Raw genomic sequence first — 24517 nt, forward strand, 5'->3', positions numbered from 1 at the left:
TATTCTGTAATTCATTTTTCTGGATTTATGTAAACAATGTATATCTTGTATTAGGCCCCAAAGTAGTTCCTTACATATCCATATTCTTCACATATTCTTACATATTCATCGCAGCATGAATTCCTATTGATTCATGCATTAGCTGTCCTGTGATATTACTTGATTTTTTATGTAGGAACATTTTTCTCATAAAAGTACAAATACTTGAATTTAATTTAGGATTTATTTTTTTTAAATACATACCTCTCCATTATATTGCTTTAACTAACGTTGGCATGGAAGTAAAAGCTATATAATGGAGAGGTAAGCTTCATTTCAAAAACAGTTATTTGCAAACTTTGGTATAGATGCAGCTACACATTTATAAGGAATTTGATAATTTTCATGTTTTACATTTGCTACAATTTAGAAAATATTACAAAAGATATATCAGATAAATGAGAACCATCAATCCATATTATGTTTGCTTTTAAGGACATTTACTTTAAAAAAATCAAGGACTTTTTCATGTGGCAGTCACTTTTCTGTTTACTGAAAGTTGAGGGGAGAAAAAAGTATTTGGAATGTTTTATTTCAACCCCTTTAGTGTTGACTGCATTTGATTACATTTTACACAAAATGTGCTTGGGACAATTCCTTAACCCCAGGGCAAATTTGTACATTGGTGTAATATCCTTTGATTTGGTCATTTGGAGAATGTTATACTGTTGTAAGATTATGAACTTTTCTGAGTGTAATTGATAAACTATAAGCTTGAAAGGCTTTTGTTCTGGGTGTTTTAATTCTTGTGTGGTCTCTATCACTCCCTTTAAATTTATCCTTGGAGAAATTTCCAGATCTTCATTATTGAGTTCAATTTCATTTTCTTTTAATATTCAATTTGGTATAGGTCCAAGTATTTGGTGGTGTTAGGTTGCTGGTAGCATACAAGAGGTGAACACTTAATGTGTATTTGAATTTGCAGGATAGTCCAGCAACTGTCTTAACAGCTTCCAGTAAGAAGAAGCTGAAGAACGTTGGTATATTCCTTAAGGTAAGATTTAATTTTTTGTATCTGGAGTAGCAGTTTTTATTTTATAAGAATGGAAAATTGCTGAGTTATTGAGCTTTTTCTCATTCATATATTTTTGCAGCATACAAAACTGTACAAAAGCTTCCGGGGGCAGAAATGATAAGGATTTCAGCTTCTCTTACTATTCCTTGCTTTCCCATCTTGTTTTAGTAGTTTTATAGATTGGTATTATGTAAAAAGGTTTATATTTTTTTATAGTTTGGTATGCATGTATGTATTGACAAAGGACTTTTCATTTTTTCTGTAATCATTCATCTCAAATCCAATGATCTCAAATAAGATTATTTTTAATGAATTTCTAGTCAGGTTTTGTTAAATGAATTGTGAATGCTGTTTGACTGTGATGTCCAGGATGGGTGGTGGATGAAGGCAAATCCATCTATATATATTTTTTTTTTTTTTTTTTTTTTTTTTTTTCTGCAGGAATACAAACTTTCACCTTTTAAATGGGCATTTAACAATAAACATTGTGATAAAAGGTTTAGCAATTATTACAAACAGTTTTATGTGGTTCTTGAAAGTCATGCAGCTTGTGATAACCCCCAAATTGCACCCTTTTATTATTGCTTTTCATAGAATTTATTGCTTAATACAGATTTGACTGATTTGTATGCCTTTTGACAATGGTTCTATTTTCAGCTAACATTTTTTATTTAGGCATGATATATAAAACCTTTGGTTTTAAAATTATCCAGATATTGAAAGATGAGATGATGTGTGTTTATGCAGTGTATAAAACAGAGGCCTTTATGGCCTTATAATGCTGTGATTAAATTGTATAATAAAAGGTAAAAGTATAAAGCTCCTTGTTTCCAGCTGACGCTAAAAGAAACTCCTTTTAACTGTTGTTTCCAGCTGACGTTAAAAGAAACTCCTTTTAACTGAAGTACAGCATTCTCCTTTTTGCTTGAGGTGGTGTTTGTTTGGTGGGGGGGGGCCTGTTCAGGAATTATTTTTGCCTTCTGTTTGTCTGTTCTACTGCTTTCTTATTCCCTAAGCCAGTATATAGTTGTTCCAACTTTGGACATTTATGGTATACACTTGTATTCCCAAGTAGATGTTACCTAACCCCTGTCAACTTGGGCAATCTGGAAATGTCTTGAATAAAAGATTACATAAATCCTGTAAGCATAGTTGAAATTTAATAAAATTTCTCTAATTCTTTATGGGTAAATATATCTTCAAACTTAACTTTTGTATGAAATTAGATTTACAGTAATACCCCGAACTTGCGTGATCCGAGTTGCACAAATTCACAGACACACGAATTTTTCACTGGAACTTAACTAATGGTCACATACGAGTTTTCACAGACACGCGAACACTGGAAACCCTGCAAAAGTGTTTGTTTAATTTTTTTATGTAATTTATAAGGTTTCAAGCTTTTATGTGTAAATTAAAAGTAATAATCTCTCTCTCTCTCTCTCTCTCTCTCTCTCTCTCTCTCTCTTTCTCTTTTAGTGAGATGAATTTTTATGGTACATTTATACAGGTATGTTTATTTGTATGATAAATAAACTTTTTACCTAATAATAAGTACTAATTTTCAAATAATAATAAAATTAAATAATAATAATAATAATAATGAACAAACAGATTCTTCCCTCGTCTTTTGTAAGAAAGTCGATGGCAAAAGCTGTCAGACATGTCATTTAACATGACAAGAAGGGGAGTGTTGCTAATCAGTGGTCAAATCTCTCTCTCTCTCTCTCTCTCTCTCTCTCTCTCTCTCTCTCTCTCTCTCTCTCTCTCTCTCTCTCTCTCGCCAACCTACGTGTTACAGCACTGTTTCTCTGTATGTCTTTAACTGTACAGTAGATAATTTTGAATTGATCTAATCTTACCTGTACCATTTACAAACTGTAAATGCGCCGTTCTAAAACATAGAGACATAGAGCATTTCAAAACAAAGAGAAAGTGACATAATAAAGAAGTTTTTAAAAATGAGGTTGGGAAGACTTCTAAAAATAGATCAGTGGAATGGGGGAGACAGTCACACACTCCTATATTCTTAAGTCAACCATTTATTTCTCTTATTAAGGGTAATGTAATAAGCTGACTTTTAAATGAAAATACAGTAACTTTAATTTCATTTAAAAGTTAGTTTAATACTGAATTTCCATCTTTTGATATCCAATGTAATAACAATCTCTCTCTCTCTCTCTCTCTCTCTCTCTCTCTCTCTCTCTCTCTCTCTCTCTCTCTCTCTCTCTCTCTCTCTCTCTCTCTCAAGTAAGGACAATCTCTCTCTCTCTCTCTCTCTCTCTCTCTCTCTCTCTCTCTCTCTCTCTCTCTCTCTCTCTGTAATAATTGATAAATAATTTCACTCTCTTAAGTAAGGACAACCCTTATATCTCTCTCTCTCTCTCTCTCTCTCTCTCTCTCTTCTCTCTCTCTTCAGAGTTAGCACTCACACATTTTTACAACTTATTAATTCTCCGTAGGTCTTTACCTGTAGAGTAGATAGTTTAAATTGATCTAATTTGACCTGTATCGTCTACGAAGTGTAAATGCACTAGTGTTGCAAATACGTTTTAAAACATAGAGACATAATAACTAAGAGTTGTAGTAGTCAAAAGATAAAACAGTTTGTTCATGAAAAAGCATTTCAGAACAAAGAGAAAGAGAGGCAGAATAAAGAAGTTGTTAAAAAGGGGTTGAGACAACTTCTAAAAATAGATCGGTTGGAAGGGAGAGAGAGAGAGAGAGAGAGAGAGAATTCTTTTCCAACTCAATTTTTATGTCAACCATTTATTTCTCTTTTTTAAGGGTAATGTATTAAGCTAACTTTTAAATGAAGTTACAGTAACTTTAATTTCATTTAAAAGTTAATAATTTGGGAGCATGATTAGGGTCATATTTAGTGTTTAAACTTTAGAAATAAGCGTTTATTAGCATTTTTAGAGACCATGCCAAACTTCCACGAAAATTCACCCTGTGCAAGGGGTTCTGGAACCTAACCTCGCGTAAGTTCGGAGTATGACTGGACTGAACAATGTTAAGTGTGTTGTATGAAATTAGATTTACTGAACAATGTTAGTGTGCCTAGAAGACAGAGAAAATTAGAGATTTTTATCTTTTGTTGTTGATGTTGCAGCAGAAAACAGTATTAGGGGAATTGTACAAAAAAATTATAATATCAATTATGCTTTAACAGCGTCCAACTAAAGGTGTGTTGGAACCATTAATTTTGATTTCTTGCTTGTCCTATTAATAGCCTTTTATTTGCATAGGATGACGATGATGAAGATGATGACGATGATGATGATATCAAAGAAGATACCTCAGAATTATTAGGGAGAGGAAAGAGAACTGCTATTCTGGACTCTAAACTTCGGGTAAGTCACAAAAGGTTTTACTTATCCTCCAGAATACGGGGCTTATTTACTTTTTAAAATGCTAGTTTTTATAACAACAAGCATGATGTTTAAGTCTTAGACGAAGAAAATTTTTTCTTTGAGGTTTTAGTTTGTAGCCCATTTTTTGACTGGTGGTGACTCATGGCTAACATAGCATTGTTTTCCAAATGTTTAAACTACTTATTTTAGAACCCTGAAATGAAGAGAACTTGGTTTTATTGCAGTTATGTCAGATCTTTACATGGCTGCAGCAATTATACATTAAAAAATGAACATGTTACAACAAGCACAGGTAACATGAGCATGTTTAAAGAATATTATGTCAGCTGACAATCTTTACTCTTATGTAAATCAGCATTTCTACTTTACCATGATATGATACTCCTTTCCTTGCCTTGGTACCTATTTTCAAACCCATTCTATAGTGTGGGAAAAAAAACTCACACTGGGTTTATCCACCAGAGTGAAAGCATTAATGAACATACAGGATACTGTCCTGATTTGTGTTGATGAAATAAAGTATACTGTCCACTTGGGCACTAACACAGGCTGACCTTCATGTCTCCAGTTGAAAAATTTGTATTTTGAGCAATTTTGCAAGCTTTGCTCAGAGTGATTACCCCTGTGGATATCAAATATATTATTCCCACGAACATTGATGTGCCACAGTATTGTGAAATACGCTTTATGTACAGTGGTGGCACATTCATTATATAGAAATGGTTGGTTAGAATTGACATCATATCAAAATGTAATGAAAAACTTAAGCCTCTATTGCACTAAGAAACTTACCCTAGGTTAGAACAGTTTTATGGGCAAGGTGAGAAAATGAGAATGCTATTGTTATGATTTGTTTCCTGAATGTGGAGTGTTGTTTATGTAAAGCTTCAAAGTATTTGGTGTATTGTAAGTTCCTTAACTTACATTAGTGAATGTAGCTTTGCATGATTAAAAAGTTGAGAGATTGCCAGTCATGGTAAGATGAGGTGCAGGGATTACCAGACTAGGATTTGATATTCTTCATGTAGACAGTGAAAAAGGATTGTTGTGAGTTGTTTTGTTCTTATGTGTTCATGATAAACCAAAATGCCTGTACATTTTGTGGTAATGTGTACTTGATCTGACCCTCCCCCTCCTTCCAACCCCTTCCCCTTCCCTGTCTGTCTGGCACACGTATGCTTGATTTTTTTCTGGTAGGTACTTGAATTGTTAAACTTTTGCTGTCACTAATTTTTTAGGGAATTTGGTAGTTCTGAGCATAGCAATGGGAAGTTGATTTTGCTATCTACGAGCCATAGTTGTAGTATTTTGTGTTAATGGTATAGGCAGGTTTTCATGAAATTGAAAGTGGCTTATTGCAGATCTTTCATGACCTTTCATGTTTTCATCATGTTAATTTTCGTGGTATAATATAACCCCTCATAAAAGCATTCCATTGTGTGACCAAAATCCTAGCCTAACTCTGGCCAGACTGCAGATGTATAGAATATAAAAAATTTTTCAGAATTCAAAGAAAAAAAAGGAAAGAATTGTGTTGTCATTTCATGTGTTGAACACAAAACCCCACACAAATACAACACTGGAATGTATATGGTTTTGCATATCAAGTTTCCAATGGCAACTTCACACAAGTGCATAAAGCTGCACTTCCACTGTGTCGGACATGAAATTCTTTGTTTTGATATAAAGCTTGAGGGAGCATACCACTTTTTTCAGTTTCAATAAAAAAGAAATCATCAACATTTTCACTTGTTTTCAGCTTCTCATAACAAAAAGAATCGAGGAAAAAACACCTTTTTAAAATAGTTATGTGTGAAGTCAGTAAGTAATGCTTATTTCCATGAGTGGATTTTGATATTCTTGTAAGCCACCCTTGTGAGACTTAGTTATTTTAACTGTACAGTGGTTAAACTACTCTAAAATAGCAATCATACCCCAGCATCTCCCTTGCTTTATGAGTTCTCAAGTTGGAGATGCTAAAGTAAAATAACCAAAAACTGGCAGACATGATTCTGGTTACATAGGCACCAAGGAGGTTATTTTAATTTGATTATGAGTGTCCAATTTCCTCCGTAAACAAAAGGCAACACATTAAGGATTGATTTTTAAGTCTAGAATCAGTTTGCTAAAAGTAGTCTGGCCCATCCCAACCCAGAAGCTTCATGTAGATGAGATACTGATGATGGGAGATTGAGATGGTGTGGATGTGCTCTTATCATAACATTAGGAGAATGGTACATGATAGTGTCAGGTGGGCACCAGAGGAGGTGGAAGATTCACACCTATATGGATGTGAACTATGAAAAGTGAGGTTGGGGAGATATGCGGAAGATGAAGCACAGGACATGAATGGCAGAATTTCACAGAGTACCTTTGTGTCACACAGTGTCGGAGGCGGTGATAGTGAAAGTGATCAGTATAGTTATGTTAGAAAATCCTGAATAGTTCCCGTGTTCATAAATATTATATACAATATCCTATTTGTTTCATGTACTGCATGGTCTCGTAGCATCAAACTGTGAGTACAAGTAACTTACTTATGTGCATGGTTCTTTTCTTCAGTCTTGAAACTAGTGATTTTTAATGTAAGTACATTTGAGGAAATTTTTGGTTTCACTGGTAAATCATGAAACATTTGATTGAAATTGAAGACTATTTTAAGTAAGTTTGGAATTGATTGTGAGGTTACATCCATGGCATTTCAGCTACACAGATTACATTCAGCTTGCAAGTTTCAATGAGGTACAGGTAATCATATATTGTAAAAGGATTGTAAACGATTCAGATACTTGATATATTGTGAGGGATATACAGTGAATATAAGTGAGCTGGAACACTCCAAGCATTTTTAAAGATTAAGGAAACATTAGGCAGACATTTATATTGATATCTTTTTCGTTTATGGGTGGAATCATGAATTTAACTTATTGTTTCCCTTTCTGGATGATATATAATTATTATTGTGAAGAGAAAATATTTATGTTAGTTAATACTGTATTAAAAAGATTTTTCATTCATTTGTCTCATGGTCTTTCAAGGTTAATCCCAAATCATGGATTTTTTTTTGAAAGGTTGATTTTATATGCATTACTTGATGCTGTCCCACTATATTTGAAAAGCTTGCTTGACATTATGGCAGAGAGATACAATTATTGGAAAATAAAGTTGAGAATTGTTTCAAGACTGACTGCTTTAAATTGGCTTATAGCATGTTCATGAATTTTGAATATCAGAATATTCTTCCTGGGGAATTGCAAGTATAGTACTTGATATATAAGTACTTTCATTTATGCATACTAAACATAATTTTATACTTAAAACATTTTGAAGTTATTTTTTATAATGTTTGGTACATTGCTAAATAAAGAGAGTTTTAGTGTCTTGAGAGTTATGTAAGTATTTCACTAAATCTTAATGAAGCCAAGCAGGAGTATTGTAAACTTATTCAAGAAATTTGTTAACAGTTCTTCTAAAAGTTGATTGCTTGATTCACTACCTCCTCCTGGTTCAATAAGAGCTTTGGTGACAGGCTTCTCTTTATGCATATGCAGTGGGTTTTAAAGTGCTTATAGTATAGACATTCACATACGGTGTAGAGAAAGTAGTAAAAGTTTGGTTAACCATGCTCAAATTACATCTGGATGTAATTGTGTGCTTTTGTAAGTATTCTCAAGTATAGCCTTTATATTGGTGTTGGTACTTTGTGCAAAACTTTGCATGCATAACATCATTAAAGTTGTGACAGGTGATATATTGTTTAAAAAAAAATCAAAATTTTTTACTCTGCCTGTACCTGTCTGCCTCTTAGGTTTGCCAAATTTAGCAAATCAAACAGGTGTTCAGAAATTTCCAGAGTATTATGAGCTGTATTGAATAAAAAGTCTTCGCTGTAAGATGAAATCAGTTACAGTAATTGGGTTGCATCCTTTAACATTAGAATCTGTCAAGTATTTTCTTCTTTCGTTACCTTCTCATCTCATAGGCTGTGACAGATACAAACTGTTGTTGAGAAACATGACGGTATCATTTGTAATGTTATTAAGAAGCTTTATTAATGAATAAACGCTTTGGGTGTGACATATCAATTATTTGGCAGGACTATTGAGTTCCTGTTTTGGAAATGGAAACTTTATCATCCTTTAGAGGTACACTAAATGTTTATGTAAGCACTTGGAATAAAAAATAAGTTATTAAAAATCTTTTTGGTAATTGCATTATGTACTTACAGTCAGAACAGTCAACTGAAGAGAAGAGACGTCAGCATCAAAAGGAATTGGCAATAGCTACTAATGAAGCCGCCAAAGAACGTTTAGCTGCCCTCAAAGGGATAAAATCAGATCAGAAAGTTCGGAAGTCCAATGTATCGTATCGGTCATCAAGTTATCTTCCCAAAGAACCTGAGATTTCTGACTTGAAGATTTTTGTAGGTAAGGTACAAAGTTATTGCAATACAAATGAATTTTTAAAGTTTAGTAACTAGTAACAAGGCTAACATTTATTGTCATTGTAAGGTAAAGTAATGTAAAATCAAATAATAAGTTTATGCAGTTGATGATAGACCTGGGTAAGCAGAGTAGAACAGAACAGTGAATAAATTTATTTAGTAAACATTAAACATGTTGATACAAGTTTACTCTTCATTTCTGTTTATTGTTGTATTCACACACTGATGCTCCAGTTATTCTGGTTTTTCTTTAAAGCTTTCTTCCTTAATTTCCTCCCCCGTAGGGGGTTAGTGCTGTCTGTGCACTTCACACAGTGTGTTCTAGACTTTACTTAAGGGTCTTTGCAGCATCCCTTCAGCCCCTAGCTGCAACCCCTTCCATTCCTTTTACTGTACCTCAGTTCTTATTCTCTTTCCTCCATCTTTCCACCATCTCTTAACAATTGTTTCTTCATGTTATTAAGGTTTTCCTTCTGTTACACCTCTAAAACCTTCTTGTCTCAATTTCCCTTTCACCACTAGGTCCCAGCTCTTGGCATTTGACCTAAATTATATATTCCTTTATTTCCTTTGTAGGTTAACATTTACATTTATGAAATTTTTCAGTGTGCGACATGACTGAAGTGTATAGTTTTAGGAGGTATAACGTGAAAGAAGTAGAGTTCTTACACTATGAAATTCATATCTAGAAAATTTTGTGATTTTGATTCACTGTAAAAAATGTGTTTGTAAGCATCAGTGTTTTTTCCATGGATAGATTTGCATAACGATGTAAGGTTTGAAAATACACTTTAATTTAATGGTGAAATTGATTGAAATTTTGTATTGGAATGCCTAGGAAATTTTCAAGGAAATTCTGAAAGGCTACCTTATTTGAATAGGGTATGGCCATCAGCTGTGCACGCAGAATTGTTTAAGCCAGTGGCAGTAACGCTATTGTAAATGCAGCAAAAACTATACATATAGAACCCAGAGGTTACTCATTTGTTTATTTTTACTTCTCATCCATGCCATTTTAACAAGTTTATGTTTGCCCAACTTTTGTTACTTTATATTGCTTTTTTCACCTTAGTAAAATTATAATAAGTCAGTTTAATTACACCAGCACAGAGTCCTGTCTCTTCAGTGTTTCCCACATGGGAAAAGCAGTACCAAACACAGGGACTTAGTGATTTGGAATTCTTAATCTTTCATGTTGGTGTCATAAGAATCAGTGGTTTAATTAAACATCATTGCAAGAATAGATATTAGTTTAGTTAGACTACTGATAAGGATGGTAATATGACGGTATAATTTGAGAACAAATTATGACAAAAAACTGTTAATTGTGGAGAACATTTTATTACATGTAAAATCAAACTGCACTCCTTTGTGTGACCTGTGTATAATTTTTCAATAAAGCAAGAGGTGTTGCTGGAAATGTCGTGTTGTTAAGGATGCAGCATTTTTTTGTTACGCCCACTGATGATATGGTTATTTTAGGAAAGTAGAATGGTTTCATTTGTTTCATAACAAACCAGTTACTTGGAATTATCCCCTTACATCTCCAATGGTCCAAAATGCTTCCATCTTCCTCAGAAGAAAACTTGTCAGCCAGTAGTATAGTTATTTGTTGTACACATCACTTGGTTTTAACTGCTATCATTTCTAGTATTTCATTTGGTTTTATTGTATCAAGATTCACCTTTACCTATCCTCTTCTGTGATAAGGTAGTTCTTATGTAAGATGTGAAATAATGTATCGCTGAACTCATGAAAATATTATGTGGACTTCCAGGCTTATTTTGGTTTACCTGAAATTTGCGATGAATGATTTTAATTTTCAGTTCAGGAAAGCTATTGATATTAAGGAGAGATTGGTGTTAAGTTTGCATTTACTGCATATTTTTGTAACTGTAAAGTAAATCACAATTATGTTGCTAAGTTACAACAAATTGACAGCAGCATGCATGAGACCACAAGTAATATCAGCTGCATGTCATTTCAGTGGGGGCTGAAGTATATGGGAGCATTTTTATATAAGCACATAGAAGTGATGGATTTGCATTAGAATTATATTTGTATATATCATTACATATTATCTTAGTTTCTTTAATTTCATATTGCAGATCGCAAATACGAGACAGTAATTCTCCCCATATATGGTATGCCAGTTCCATTTCATATCTCAATGATCAAGAATATCTCTCAGAGTGTGGAGGGAGATTACACTTACCTACGTATCAACTTCTTCCATCCTGGTTCAAATATTGGTAAAGGTGATGGGTCATTCTCGAATCCGGAGGCTCTCTTTGTGAAAGAAGTGTAAGTAAATAAGGACCTCATGGATCCTGTGTGTGGTTGATTGCATATAATTATATTTTTTTATGTGTCTTTACGCAGCTAAGTTGGTAAAAATTTTTCCAAAAGTGTGCAGTGTACCTGATCAGCAAACATTTAAAGAAATCTTTTAAGGACCTTGTCTAAAAGAAATTAAGTAATTTTAAAACAGACCAAAGGAGTTAGTGGTAGTTTAGAAAAAAATATTCAAAATAGGTATAAGAGATGTACTGATCAAGAAAAGGACAAGTCTGCTCAACAATGAACGTTTGCAAAAAAAAAAAAGTTGTGAAATCACTTCCTAGTACTCAAGATAGATTGGGGTGGCTTGAAAGGTACAAGGAAGAACAGGCAGTGAGGTAGTTCTTCTTTGGCTTGTCTAGCCAGATCAAAGCATCGGGCAAAGGCTGAATCTCTGTTAACTCTGTGTAAGGAAAATTATCAGTATGGAGTGCATGCTAGTTTTATAGAAGGTAAAGTTTGTTGGCATACCTTTCCAGGCGTGGAGTACCTAATGTGGTTAAAGGAAGCAAAACTTGTGACAGATTGAGGGTAAGGTGCATAATCAGGTGGAACTCTTAAGCCTGCTATATGTTGTGAAATTGCAATATTTTTTTTTCCTGGTAGGACTTTTCTGAAGGGTAGGTGTCCATCAAGCACAAAATGTTATAGTTTCATAATGAGCAAAATCAGAGATGATGGTGGATGAGAAACCTCAATCATCGGAGTGAGCACACAAGTTTTGTTGCACTTAGGCCATACAATGAAAAAGACAAATTAAAAAAAAGAATAGGGTCTGGATTTTAAGCCAAATCCTGCTCTCACTTTTTGAAAGTCTACCTGGTCTTGACTGGTCGAGATTCTTAGTACCTGCAATCAGACAGATGTCTTCATCCAACTTGGGGAATAAGCTGGTAATAGAATGGCCTACAAAAGAAATAACTATTACTCATTAGAAAATATAGAAACAATCAGAAAAAACGAATTTGAAGTCCTACTAGGAATTGAAGAAAACTGTGAAGCTAATGTAATCTTAACAAAAAAAGGGTCAGGAAACCACATACAAGGAAGTGGCTCTCTTTTTACTCTTCTGGTTCCATCTTTTCCATTGCCTTGTTCTTATATGTTTTGATAGTTCATAAGTGACTTGCACGCGTGCTGCTTTTCATCTTTCTGGGATCCCTTGCAACCTCTTCAGGTGTTCAGTTCTCTATTAGTCATGCTATTTTGCCAGTATCATCCAGTTCATATTTCTGTTTTCTCACTCGGTAGGTTTTCAGAATGCGTCAAGTGTTCCGGTATCTCATATTTTTCAACTTTAATTTCTCTGTTCTCATCTTTGTATATTTTCCCCTTTTAACATTTTTTCTATCTTTTCTCAGCTACTTCCTTACCCGGAATATTTTGTTCTTTTCCATCTACAGTGATGATATGCTGATTTCGTTCCTCCTGATCCTTCTTCTTTACCTTTGCCACATGTGCCTTTTAGCTTCCCTCTTCTTGTATACATCTGTCTTCCTTGCCTGTCCTCTTGTATACATCTCTTCCTTGCCTGTCCTCTTCCAGAGTTTGAAGGTTTACTTCTCTTTAGAGCTTGCACCAGCATGCATCATGTGGTATAACACTGCAGTCCTTTTCTTTTGATGATGTTTGTGCTTTTCATCATGGTAAAATCAGTCTGGTCGGATGGAATATTTATAAATAAATAAAATGGGTATTATAAGTAATATGTTAGAAATTTACAGGTATTCAGTTAAATAGTAATAAACTAAGAGTAAAAGATTGAATAGTATGAGCTGCAAGTAAACAGTTATACTTTAGATTTTCCTTATGTTGATAAGCTGTTCAAGAGCTTAGAATTGAGCTTTTGTCGTGTATATTTTCATTTTGGTGCATTTCTGATTTTTCCCAACAGGACTTATCGAAGTGTAAATACTAAGGCTCCTGGAGAGTTGTCTGCTCCATCTTCAAATCTGAATACTGCATTTCGTTTTATCAAAGAGGTCCAGAAGAAGTTCAAGATGAGAGAAGCAGAAGAAAAGGAAAAGGAGGACCTTGTTAAGCAGGATACACTCATTGCATCAAACAACAAATCAAATCCAAAACTGAAAGATCTGTATATTCGTCCAAATATAGTACAGAAGAGAATTAATGGTACTCTGGAAGCACATACAAATGGCTTTAGGTAAGTTTATTTAAACGTTTCTAATTTAGTGAAATTGATTTTTTTTTTTTTTATAGAGAGAGAGAAAAATTTTACACATTACCTTCAGTTTTGAAAGGCTTATGTTTACAATGTAGTTACTGTTATTAGTCCCCTACCAACAGAGTGGGAGGGACTAAATTATCCTTAAATATGTCCATCTGTATGTCTCTGTCATGCTTACCTTGTTAATGTAGTTTATACTAGGTACAAAGGTAGACAAACGTGCATGAATGTGTAATGTGTAGAAAGGGAGATTGTGTTTGTTTATCCATCAGTGTGCAGTAACCTACAAAGTAAGTTGAGGTAACTACAGTTTTTCCCTTATTTTTGTGTAGCAGTGTTTCTGTCTTTCTTGAAATCACTACTTATTCATGGTCAAAGGGATTATAGTTAAGCTTTGTATGAAGATAGACCATGCATAGATGGGCACAAAGGGAATTCCTCATTTCCATCAGTCTAACCTTCAGTGTACACCAACTGTGTTTTTATGCAATTTGAAATTGAGCATTAGTGTTGGTGTTTTCTGCTTTTTCCAGAACCATATTGGTGTTGGTCAGAATCCTTTTAGAAGTTGGTTGGGCTTAGTAGGGGACTTGTATTGCTTTAGCAGTACTCTCAGAATGCTTATGTGAAGAATACAGTGATGCTTATTACATAAGAAGAATACAGTAAAGTTTTTGGGGATAAATTTAAATTTTCCTGTAATTCAGCCAAAAATTTAATTTCATGGAAGGATGTGCTTTTGTATATGCAGATATCAGTGTTAGTTTTTATTGTTCAGTGTTAATACACTTTATGTGTGTGACGAAATTTAATGGTGCCACTACAGATGTTATTACACATACCATGGCCATAAAGATTTGGTCTTTTAAAAGGGGTAAAATGGCTAGGAAAGATAAAGTAACAACTTTGATGTGCACTTACTGGTTAAAGTATAGAATAACCTGAGAAAATGATGTTGAATTTATTGCTTGCTAATAGGTATAATAGTATAATAGGTTGACTTATCTGAATTTATGAAGGACAAGAAAAAAATTAATTTTGGTTCTGTACCAATACATTGCCATGATTTAGGAAATAAGGATGGTAGAAGAGGCTGATAGAGTAAACTAATGTTAATTAAGCTTGATGCATATTATGGAGAAGGCTGAAAAACTTTATTTGGAGATGATTTATAGCAAGTCTTGGGAAATTGTTTGTTGTCAGCCTTATACGGTTTCATCAGTCAAGAAGGACACGAGTCTATAGAGACCCAGTAGAGGGATAGTATGGTCAGTGAGCCTCGCATGGTGCACTGTAAAAATTGCTAATGGGTATTAGCAGTGTCCCTTTGTCCCTTTTCAACTTCTCCTCCAGTCCAACTTCCCTTCTTCAGTCTTGCTGTCCGATCTCTTTACCTATTACTTCCTAGTGCAACTGTGAGGTTTTTCTCCTGTTGCACCTTTACACCCTTTTACTTTATTTCCTTTATTTATGTTTGACAGCAAGATCTCTCTATCTTGCTGTCAAACATTCTTAACTCCCTCTCTTCATGCCATCATAGCCAGTCATCTGGGTTAGACTGGAAGGTAGTCCCCTTTCCTGCTGATGGTGTTATGAAAAGAAAGAAGTTAGAGGAAAAGACCCCAGGGTTGCTTTTATTGCCTGCTTTTGGAAATGGTCTGTTTACAGTAGTCTTTTGCAAGCTAGTTCTGTACATAATTTTGTTTTGTTATTCATGTATCCTCAAATGTTGCAAATAAACCTGTAAGTTTATGCGTCTTGTCTCATTTGTCATATCTTTATCTTCTTCCTGTCTCTTCTCATCCTCTCCTTGTTTCTGTCTTTTCTCTTTCTCCTCATCTCTCCCACACTTTTTCTTCTCTTCTTTAACTGCCTTCAGGAACATATTTGAGGTAAGGGAGAACACAGATAGAGATAGCTGGAAAATGCTCATTAAAACTGCTACCCTGATGAGGGATTAAGCTGAGGTAAAGAGCCTTTTATCTTTTCACACCCTTTCTCTGTATCAGAGTAAATTGGTTTTCTAGCTGCTAGTCAGACCATTGTTCCTAAGTTGTGAATATTCTAATGTAATTCCTAATTGCAATAGGGGATGAGGTACCACTTACATTGGGCCTTGGTACAGCACACCACTGACTACTAAGGGACCCTTGCAACTACCCTTTATCCCAGCTTCATTTCTTTCTGCCTTCAATTTTCATCTGTTCTCTTGGTCTCCTCCTGTCTAGCTGTCCAACATTTTCATCTCCAAATTCCACTTCTCATTGACGAGCAGATACTTCTAATGAACTGTAGTGTGGGACACATCTCCAAATATTCTGTTCAAATAATTATAGAAATTTATCGTTGTCTAAATTGTTTGTTTTTATTCACCAGGTATACAAGTGTACGAGGTGATAAGGTCGATATATTATACAACAACATTAAGAATGCATTCTTCCAACCATGTGAAGGAGAAATGATCATTTTACTTCATTTTCATCTCAAGGTTTGTATATAAGGCTTCCTTGCCATCCTTAAATTTGTCTTGAATGTATATAAAATTACATTATTCTTTTGGCAGTAATTACTAAAAATGTACCACTTGTTAATTAATTGTATTATTGATGTAAACTTTGTAACGCTTGCAGCATTTACACTATCAGAACCTGGTATTCTAGATCTTGTGTTTTGCTGTTGTTTGTAGTTTGAAAGATATGATTTACATAAAGCAAGAACCAAATAATTGTCTTGAAACAACAATAATCCTGTGACTGTAACTGAACCATTGTGGTACTAGGATAAGTTTCATGTATTTTTATATTTGCCTATGGTAGCCTTATTGTTTATTTTATCTGGATCAATATCATATATATATATATATATATATATATATATATATATATATAATACTGTATATATATATATATTATATATATGTATATATATATTATATATAAAGAACAAGCCTTTTAGGCCAGGTGTGGTAATAATGTACTTGGTTTTGCATACCAAACTGAACAGTAGTTTATCGTGAAGACCATTCTGACCTCAACTGACTGATTGGTTATGCATGGAAACATTCCTTAGCATACTGACAACTCATGTTTGTGAAAAGTTGTCCCAGTCAATAAAAGGTTACATAGTGTTATAGATGGAATAGTTTGTGGTTGGATGAGAGATATAATTATTTGCAGCAGGACTGCTTTGGGATTTCTGAGCCCTGTATTTTTTGGTCATCCATCTTTATTATCTTGGTCTTGATGGTTTGCATTCTTTCTTTGGGCATCATTGTCTGTCAGGATAATAGAAGAAAAGGCTATCCTTTTTATTCAAGAATGAACACTGATTTTAGTTTACCTAGTCTACATTGAAAGAAAATTAATAGGTTTCAAGTGTGGTTTTACACATTCACAGGATCACCAGCCAAAATTTTTAACTTTATTAATGAGGTAAAAAGCAAGAAATCTGCCCTCTTTAATTACAACTAAAAATAAAGTATTGTAAATAAAGGGCTTCATCGTAACTAGCACCTCATTTTCACGTAAGAATTAGAAATTTTCTGTCTCTTCAGCATGCTATCATGTTTGGTAAAAAGAAGCATCTTGATGTCCAATTCTACACTGAAGTTGGTGAAATTACAACTGATTTAGGAAAGAATCAACACATGCATGATCGTGATGACTTGTCAGCAGAACAGGCAGAGAGAGAGTTACGTCACAAGCTCACATCGGCCTTCAAAAGTTTCACTGAAAAGGTAATAATTGTTCGAATCTACAAATGTAAATATTAAGTGAAAGACTTTAAAAGTTTTTGCTACATATCGAAACAATCTGTAATGAAATGTCAGGTGCTGAAGTTTTTTTATGTATTTAGTGATTGAAATAGATTACTTGGCTAGTGTATGTTTGTAAGGAAAGCTAATACACATATGTCAAACCAGTTTTGATTGTTCATCAGGTAAGGGTGGACAGATATCTGTGGTTTTGTAAAGTTCATAAACTATTGAAAATTTTGCTGTGGACTGTCAGGTTTGATAGATGGTTGTCACTTCTTTTGTGCTCTTTGAATATTATTCTATTGTGTAATCAGTGAGGTGTGGACATATTTACATATTGCTTTAATTGCATGTAGCCTATGTTTCATATTTGTAAGCTATGTGTATCAATGTTACACCCATAGATAGTAGAATTTAATTCTTATTTATTATCAATAACTATTATAACCGGTGAGTTAACACTTAATTGGTTTATGGTGAAGCATTTTAGATGTAGTGTATGCAGTAAATTGGTTTATGGTGAAGCATTTTAGATGTAGTGTATACAGCTACTGCAACCTATAAAAGGAAGATGCTTGATCATTTGGCCACATTTCAAAATCTTTGAAGTTGTAGATTAAGTAAAATTTAAAGAAATATTAGGAATAGATGATAAAGACTGTCCACCTATGGCTAGGAATCATATGAATAATTCTGGATATTCAGGACCCAGTATCATAATAGGAATCCATAATGCATTATACTTTGTTGTGGAAAAATGGGATAAGGAATGGAGGTAGTGTAATTATTCAAGGTCATGCAAAAACTGGTGCTTTCAGTCTAATTTCCAGTTCTTGACAACATTGTAATGTGTGTTGTAACTGTTATTTATATTAACAAGTGTGTGTATGCTAGTATACGTAACATATTTTCCTTTTGTGATTTGCTTTGTGAGTGCATTTTATAATGGGTTGGGGCTTGTGATGGTATGCTTTTTGTTTTGTTGGTGTTTGTGAATAGCTTGCATCTTGAAGGTTCAGTTTGCTATATGTATTGTTTGTAGGAAGTCATTGATCACTGATAAGGGTTGTGGGTACATAGGAGATCTACATTAGTCCTCAGCTGTTAATGCATGTAACTGTTTCGTATTAAGGATCTTGGCTCTTGTTAGTGATATATATATATACAGTATACTGTATTCAGTTTGATTGGATCTGTCTTATACTGCTGGGGAGTAGTATTCCAATCTTTGGGTTTACATTATATTCATTGTTTGTAATGCTCTCTTCTCTTAAAAGCATAAATTTTATCAGCTCTGGAATATCTTGAAAGAAGTAATGGTGGTTATTTTAAGGAAGAAGTTTTATATAAGTAACTTACCAAGTAACTACGTAGCTATTAGTTTCACTGAACTGCAGCAGTTCTAAATTTGAAATTCGCGTTAACGCACTCGTTTTAGTGTAGGTAACTAGACCCTGCCCACTACTGTGGAAGAATAGGTACAACATTGCTGAAGAGCCCAATTCGTTTCTGCCGTTCAACAACTGTACACGGTTGGTTGAGCGGCTCGGATTTTAATTTTGCCAGATAGTTGTATCTTTCGCCTTTGGTGAAGTATTCATTCGTGTTGGCAGCGTGCTATTTATTAGCTTAGCTAGTTGATTATTCAGACTTGTGATTTATTGTGACTTAGTATGTCAGATTCTAGCATGTCTAGTGATTTATTGTGACTTAGTATGTCAGATTCTAGCATGTCTAGTATTAGGTATTGTAGCAAAGGCTGTAATACTAGGCTTACTTCTGCTAAGTATGACTCTCACACTTTGTGTTGCCATTGTAGAGGGCAAATTTGCTCATTTGAACTTAAATGTGACGAATGCAAAGACTGGGATCAGGGTAAATGGAAAGTTTAGGAAGCACATCTAGATAGACTCCAAAGAGACAGACAGAGAAAGGCAGCTGCTAGAGCCGAGGCTAAAGGTTTAGCTAGTCAGGTTTCTACTCCAGAATTGGATATTGCTTCTCAGCCTGTACCTTCTACACCTCTACCTGTGTTCTCCCCGATCACCAGCCCTCTGACTTTTCCTCGAACTCCGTTACCTAGCTCCCGTTTTCCAAACCCGATGCCATCGCCAGCCTAGACAGGTAAGCATAATTAGTGTTTGGTGCAAGTGGAGGAGGTGACTACTCGTCCCACCAGTGCTCCTAGACAAAGGTCGTTAGACTCCCCCAAACCTCAGAGGAAGTCCAAGGGAGGTCGGTGGGGTTTGCCCATGGGTAGTTGCCCCCTCAACCTAGCCTGTTGATTGAACCCAGGACTCGGCGGAACACCATTGGAAAGGCGTTCATCCGGATGTGCATGATGTGTCATCCAGTGATTCAGACACCAGTGTGGACAGGAGGCGTAAACAATTTTAAAAAGTGTCAAGGCCATTGAAAAGGCATGCTCCTTCCACTCAGCGCACTTCCCCACTCCCAAGCAAGATTCCCAGGGAACAAGAGCACAGTCCTCTTCCCTCCTGCAGCTTTTGGGCTAGTCCCGAGCAGGTTGTGCATAACACTTTGGTGACAGAGAGCCAGTCTTTGACGTGGCATTCCTCATCCAAGTTGGGCGCTCCGAATGTGTGGTGTTACCGAGTGTTCTGTGTCCAAATGCCCAGTGTCTGAATGCATAACTTCTAGTCCCGGTCAGCTTGTGTGTGACACTTTGATGACGGTGAGCCAGTCTATGATGCAGCATTCTTCATCCAAGTTGTCTGAGAGTCCAGTGGCCGAGCGCCTGGTTTCTGAATGTGTAGTGTCCAATCATTCTGTGTCGAAGCGCCAAACTTCCAAGCTCATGGTGTCCGAACATCCAGTGTCCAAGTGTATATGTCGGATCACCTAGTGTCCGAGCGATGGAGTTACAAGCACTCAGTGTCTGAGAGCCCAGTTGCCGAGTGACACCCAGTTTCCGAGCGCCATGTGCCATGATTCTCACCTTCGGTATGCTTGGCGCAAGAACCCAAACGTTTGGCACCAACGCTTGCCATCACAGATCCTTTGTTGGAACCTATCCAACGGTAGTTGGATAATATCCTTGGACTTTTACAAAAGAAACCTGCTGCTACACAGGATCAGGCAGACTTAGCTCCTTCTCCCATTACATCAAATGAGGAAGAAGACGAAGAAGCCGTTGAACAAGATCATCCTACGTCAGCATATTCGGCCCCCTTGAGATACTTCCTCTTCTACTATCCAACTTTCTTCTCTCCAAGGGCCCCGTCATCACCTGGTTCAGCCTTCATGATGAGACAGCCAGTAGAGGCCTCCAGACTACCAAAGATGATCCTCTCCCCATCCTCTAGGAAGACATTAGCGGACATTGACAGTTGGTTAGCAGGAAAGAGGGAGCTCGGTAAAGCGGTTTTCAGTGCACCTCCCCCCCGTCTGTCACCAAGGAGGGACTTGTCTTACTCCACTGGGGAAGCACCTTCACTGGGAGTTTCTGCCTCCTCCCAAGGGGACTCCAGCCTTGTAGACACATTGCGGAGATCGGCTCTTAACTCTGCTAAGATTATGTTCACGGCTTCAGAATTAGACCGTTTTGTAAAAGACATTTGTTCGGACACGATATACAAACTGTCGGTCGTTTACATTAGGAATTGCGTTCAGCGTAGGCTGGAAATGGCAGTTAAACTCTTGAGCAAGGTGGTTAGGCAGTAACTACCGCCAGGTAGGCGGGAATACTTGCCTGCCCAGATGTAAACATTCCAGTTTGCTTTCGGCCGTCATGCGTTGCAGACATGGTTTCGGTTTTCTCCGCCTGACTGTTGTTAAGCTCTTATTATCCCGGTGGGATCTTAATGTATTTTTTTGTATATATTATGTGTGTTTGATATTTATTAATACAAACCCACGATTTGTGATAACCTTGCATAAGCCGTCGTTCCCCTGCCCTGTGTCTTGGGGTTTGACGGCCAAGGGCGTAATTAGAGTAGCGTAACCGAGTGGTAATGCTTCTCTTACAGTAGCCCTTTATTTAGATACTGAAGGCATTCCCCTGTACAATCAGAGATATTAGATTGAGACGTAATATCTTCGCTCCCCTACATTAATCGGGATGTAAGAGTTCGCTTCCCTTCTTGGGCTCCCACCCTCCGTGTACAGGGGCATGACTACTTCCTTCCTATTTGTGCTGAATGTTGTTTTCGCCGCCTGCGCTTAGAGAACTATGGGGCGGGTGGGAGGTTGCAGGCGTTGTCTGTAAGTTCCGTTTCCACAGCACCCTTCATGGCCTTTCCCCCCCTCCTTTTCTCTCCCCGTAGGTTCTTCCTTCTCACCTTCAGTAGAGATCTCTCTCCTTTGCCCTCTTCAAGCCAGACCCCCCTCAACTCCTATGAAGTCCCAGGCTTCGATAGAAGATTGCGGAACATAGCCCTCTCCTTCCCTTCTAGGAAAGTGCACATAACTGTGTCTCTTTCCACCGTCTTTCCCATAAGGTAGGAGGGAAGAAGGGAAGAGAGAAAGAAGTATCAACTGGGAAGAAGTTCTCCTACTGTAGATTCCTGGATGAAATAATACTCATCAAGTCTCTGGAGCTGGCAACGACATTGCCAAGACCTGGGAATGGATTCCTTCAGGAGAAGTATCTTTTACCCTTAGGTCTTGGCAATTCTTTCCATTCTGCTTCCTCTCCCATGCTCCCAATTCGAGAAATGCCAGCCTGGCTAGAGCTGATTGTCTCGGTATCCTGTCATCTTGCAGAAGCTTTCCCATGGCGGAGAATGGAAGTCTGTTTCCATTCCTCCATCCTTCTTTCCTCTTCGAAGTATGAGGAAGGAGTTAGACTAATGCTTGATTGAAGGAACCTTCCAATATGCTTGAATATCCCCTTCACATTGTGTGTCTACTTCTGGATTCACCGATCGAGGAATAGGCGCACACCTGTAAGACTTTATCTTGAAAGTGTGGGACCGAGACAATTAGCACTTTCTCATCACCATCCTGGACTCAAGGCAGCCTTCTGGCCTTCTGAGAATTCAGGACGAGTTTTGCGACACTCAGTGGTTCATTGAACAACAAAACCACAGTAGTGGCATTTGTCAACAAACAAGACGGAATCGTTTTTTTCCTCCTGTTTCATCTGTCGACATTTGCAGGTACTGGAGTGTTCTATAGCACACTCAACATCTCAGTTAGCCAGATGCATCCCTGGTGGGGATGTATTGGCAGGCGAACTTGGCCACAGGTTTGTGTGATCGGGACAGAACATGCTGCTCACTTGAAGACTGTCGAAGAGATTGCTCAACTGAGAAATCCCTACCGTCTTTCTGTTGCCTCCCTGCACAGGTCGGTAGTTTTTTTTTCCTCACTTCTTCATACCAGACCCAGGGGCCACTATGGCGAGGCATTCTGCCTTTCTGGGAAACTTGATATCTATATTTGTCCTTCCTCCGTATTTGTCTGTTTCGCTAGGGGTTCTCAAGCATTGCTCACCCCGAGTTACAGACAAATGCTGGAAGGCTTCACCTCTCGCCTGACCTGATAGCCGAGGCGTCGAAAAGAGCTCTGCTTAACCCAACCTCCTGTAACAGCTACACAAGTGGTTCTTCAGGCAGTACATCCCAGTATGTTTGGGACTGGGAGACCTTCCAGCTTCCCTTGCAAGCATAGGCTATCCCGTCGAGCGGCAGCTGCTATAGTTGGATATCTCTTGAAGTCCTCTGCAACATTCCCAGGGTCTGGAGCCGTCTTCGCTGGTGGGTGTCGTTGCGGAACTCCTTCTCGGGTCAGTCGTTCTTCAAGTCTGGACTTCTTGTCTTCTCTTGTCTTCTCTGCCGAGGGTTGCTTCTTTCCCTTTCATTTGCGAAGAACATAGGCCCTTGCGACCTAGTCTGCTATCTGAAGTAGCCTTCTTCTCCTCAGTCAAGATTTAACTACGGATGAGAAGCTCCTTTGGTCTTGCTGTCCCAGGGAACTGTTCCCTGGGTGGCATGTGACTCTCATTTAGTGTTCCTGTCCCATGCTGCACGCCCTTACGAGAGTCATTGGATAGAGATGTGCCCTCATATGACCATCTCTCATCTCGCTCTGGCCTTGGTGTAGAAGATGGAAGAATAGGTGAAAGGGATCAATACCTCGACTCCTCAGATATCGTAGGTGGACTCCAAATCCATCGGCATCTATTGTCAGGTTCGAGTCATCCTTGTTCCCCTCCTCCTTGGACTTTGTATCACTGATCCAGATCATTCATTACTTTGTCCTTTAGGGAGCTGTGGTACTTTCCGAAAAGGCTCGACACTCCTAACCTGGATGTCGTCGATGAAAATTTTGCTAGCCTAACCTGTCCTTAAATGATTCAGTTACGTGATCCACTCACCTGTTCACGTTGTTCTTTTTTCACTATGCAGTCCAGCTTACGACGACAAAAACCACAAAACAGACTTACAGCCCAACTATTATTGACCTAACCTTCAGAGAGCTCTCTCTACCCTGCCACCATTTGTTCAACACTCCCGCCCGCGTTTTCATCCAGTGACGTCACTTCCTGTGATGTCACAACAAGAACATAATTTTTAAACATAAGGAATGCTTTGCTATAAAAACGTCTTATAAAATTAAACGTGTGCTTTCTTTTTATACATTTTGTAATGCCCATACTACTTCACCAATGCAGAAAATAAAAATAAAATAATGACTAACTTATAAAAGTAACATATAATCACACTTACCTCCTTCTCCCTCCCCTCCAGCCTTTTCTTATCCTAATCCCCTCTAATCTCCATTATTCTCCAATTCTTTACCCACTACATAATTCCTAATGCTTTCTCCAGAAACTCCAGCTTTGGTCAATACATCAGCTATTTGATGCTTTCCTTTTATCCATCTCACCTCACTTACTTCTCCAGATTCCATTGTTTCTCTTATTGCTGCAATATCAATTTTTAATCTCTTACTACTTACTCCAGTACTTGATTTTATTGCAGTCATTAGGGTTTTACTATCAGTTTTCACCAGTGCTTCTAATTTTTTCCCTCCTACTATCTCTTCCCACAAATGTTTGAAATATATCAATCCTTCTGTGGCCTCCCCCACACTCAGAGCTTCTGCTTCAATGGTGGACACTGCTACTCTTCTGGATTTTCTGGATTTCCACCATCTGTCAATGATATCACATAACCTAATTGAGTATGACCATCTTCAATATTCCCGAATGAAGCATCTGCATAGGCTTCCCAATAAATCTTTTCTTCTTCTAACTCACTTATTATCACTTCTCCCATTATGCTCTTAGTGTTTCTCACCATTTTAATCAGCTTTCTCTTATCTTGAGTCGTTCCTTTTTTAAAAGCTTTACTTAATTCACTAACATCATATGATATTTCTGGCATGGTAT

At 36.9% G+C, this 24517-nt stretch overlaps 1 protein-coding gene across 4 annotated transcripts in view; it reads left to right on the top strand.

The window, feature by feature from the left end:
• Positions 1 to 24517, top strand: part of dre4 (SPT16 homolog, facilitates chromatin remodeling subunit dre4) — a 94278-nt gene that overhangs the window by 32704 nt on the left and 37057 nt on the right. For all 4 annotated transcript variants that reach the window (XM_067134187.1, XM_067134179.1, XM_067134197.1 and 1 more), the window contains exons 10-16: positions 965 to 1033; positions 4306 to 4410; positions 8660 to 8858; positions 10984 to 11179; positions 13110 to 13379; positions 15780 to 15891; positions 16957 to 17139. In XM_067134187.1, the coding sequence (XP_066990288.1) occupies positions 965 to 1033; positions 4306 to 4410; positions 8660 to 8858; positions 10984 to 11179; positions 13110 to 13379; positions 15780 to 15891; positions 16957 to 17139 (1134 nt within the window). The remainder of the gene's footprint in view (positions 1 to 964; positions 1034 to 4305; positions 4411 to 8659; positions 8859 to 10983; positions 11180 to 13109; positions 13380 to 15779; positions 15892 to 16956; positions 17140 to 24517) is intronic.

Source organism: Macrobrachium rosenbergii, chromosome 3, assembly GCF_040412425.1.
Source record: "Macrobrachium rosenbergii isolate ZJJX-2024 chromosome 3, ASM4041242v1, whole genome shotgun sequence".
Classification (NCBI taxonomy): Eukaryota; Metazoa; Arthropoda; class Malacostraca; order Decapoda; family Palaemonidae; genus Macrobrachium; species Macrobrachium rosenbergii.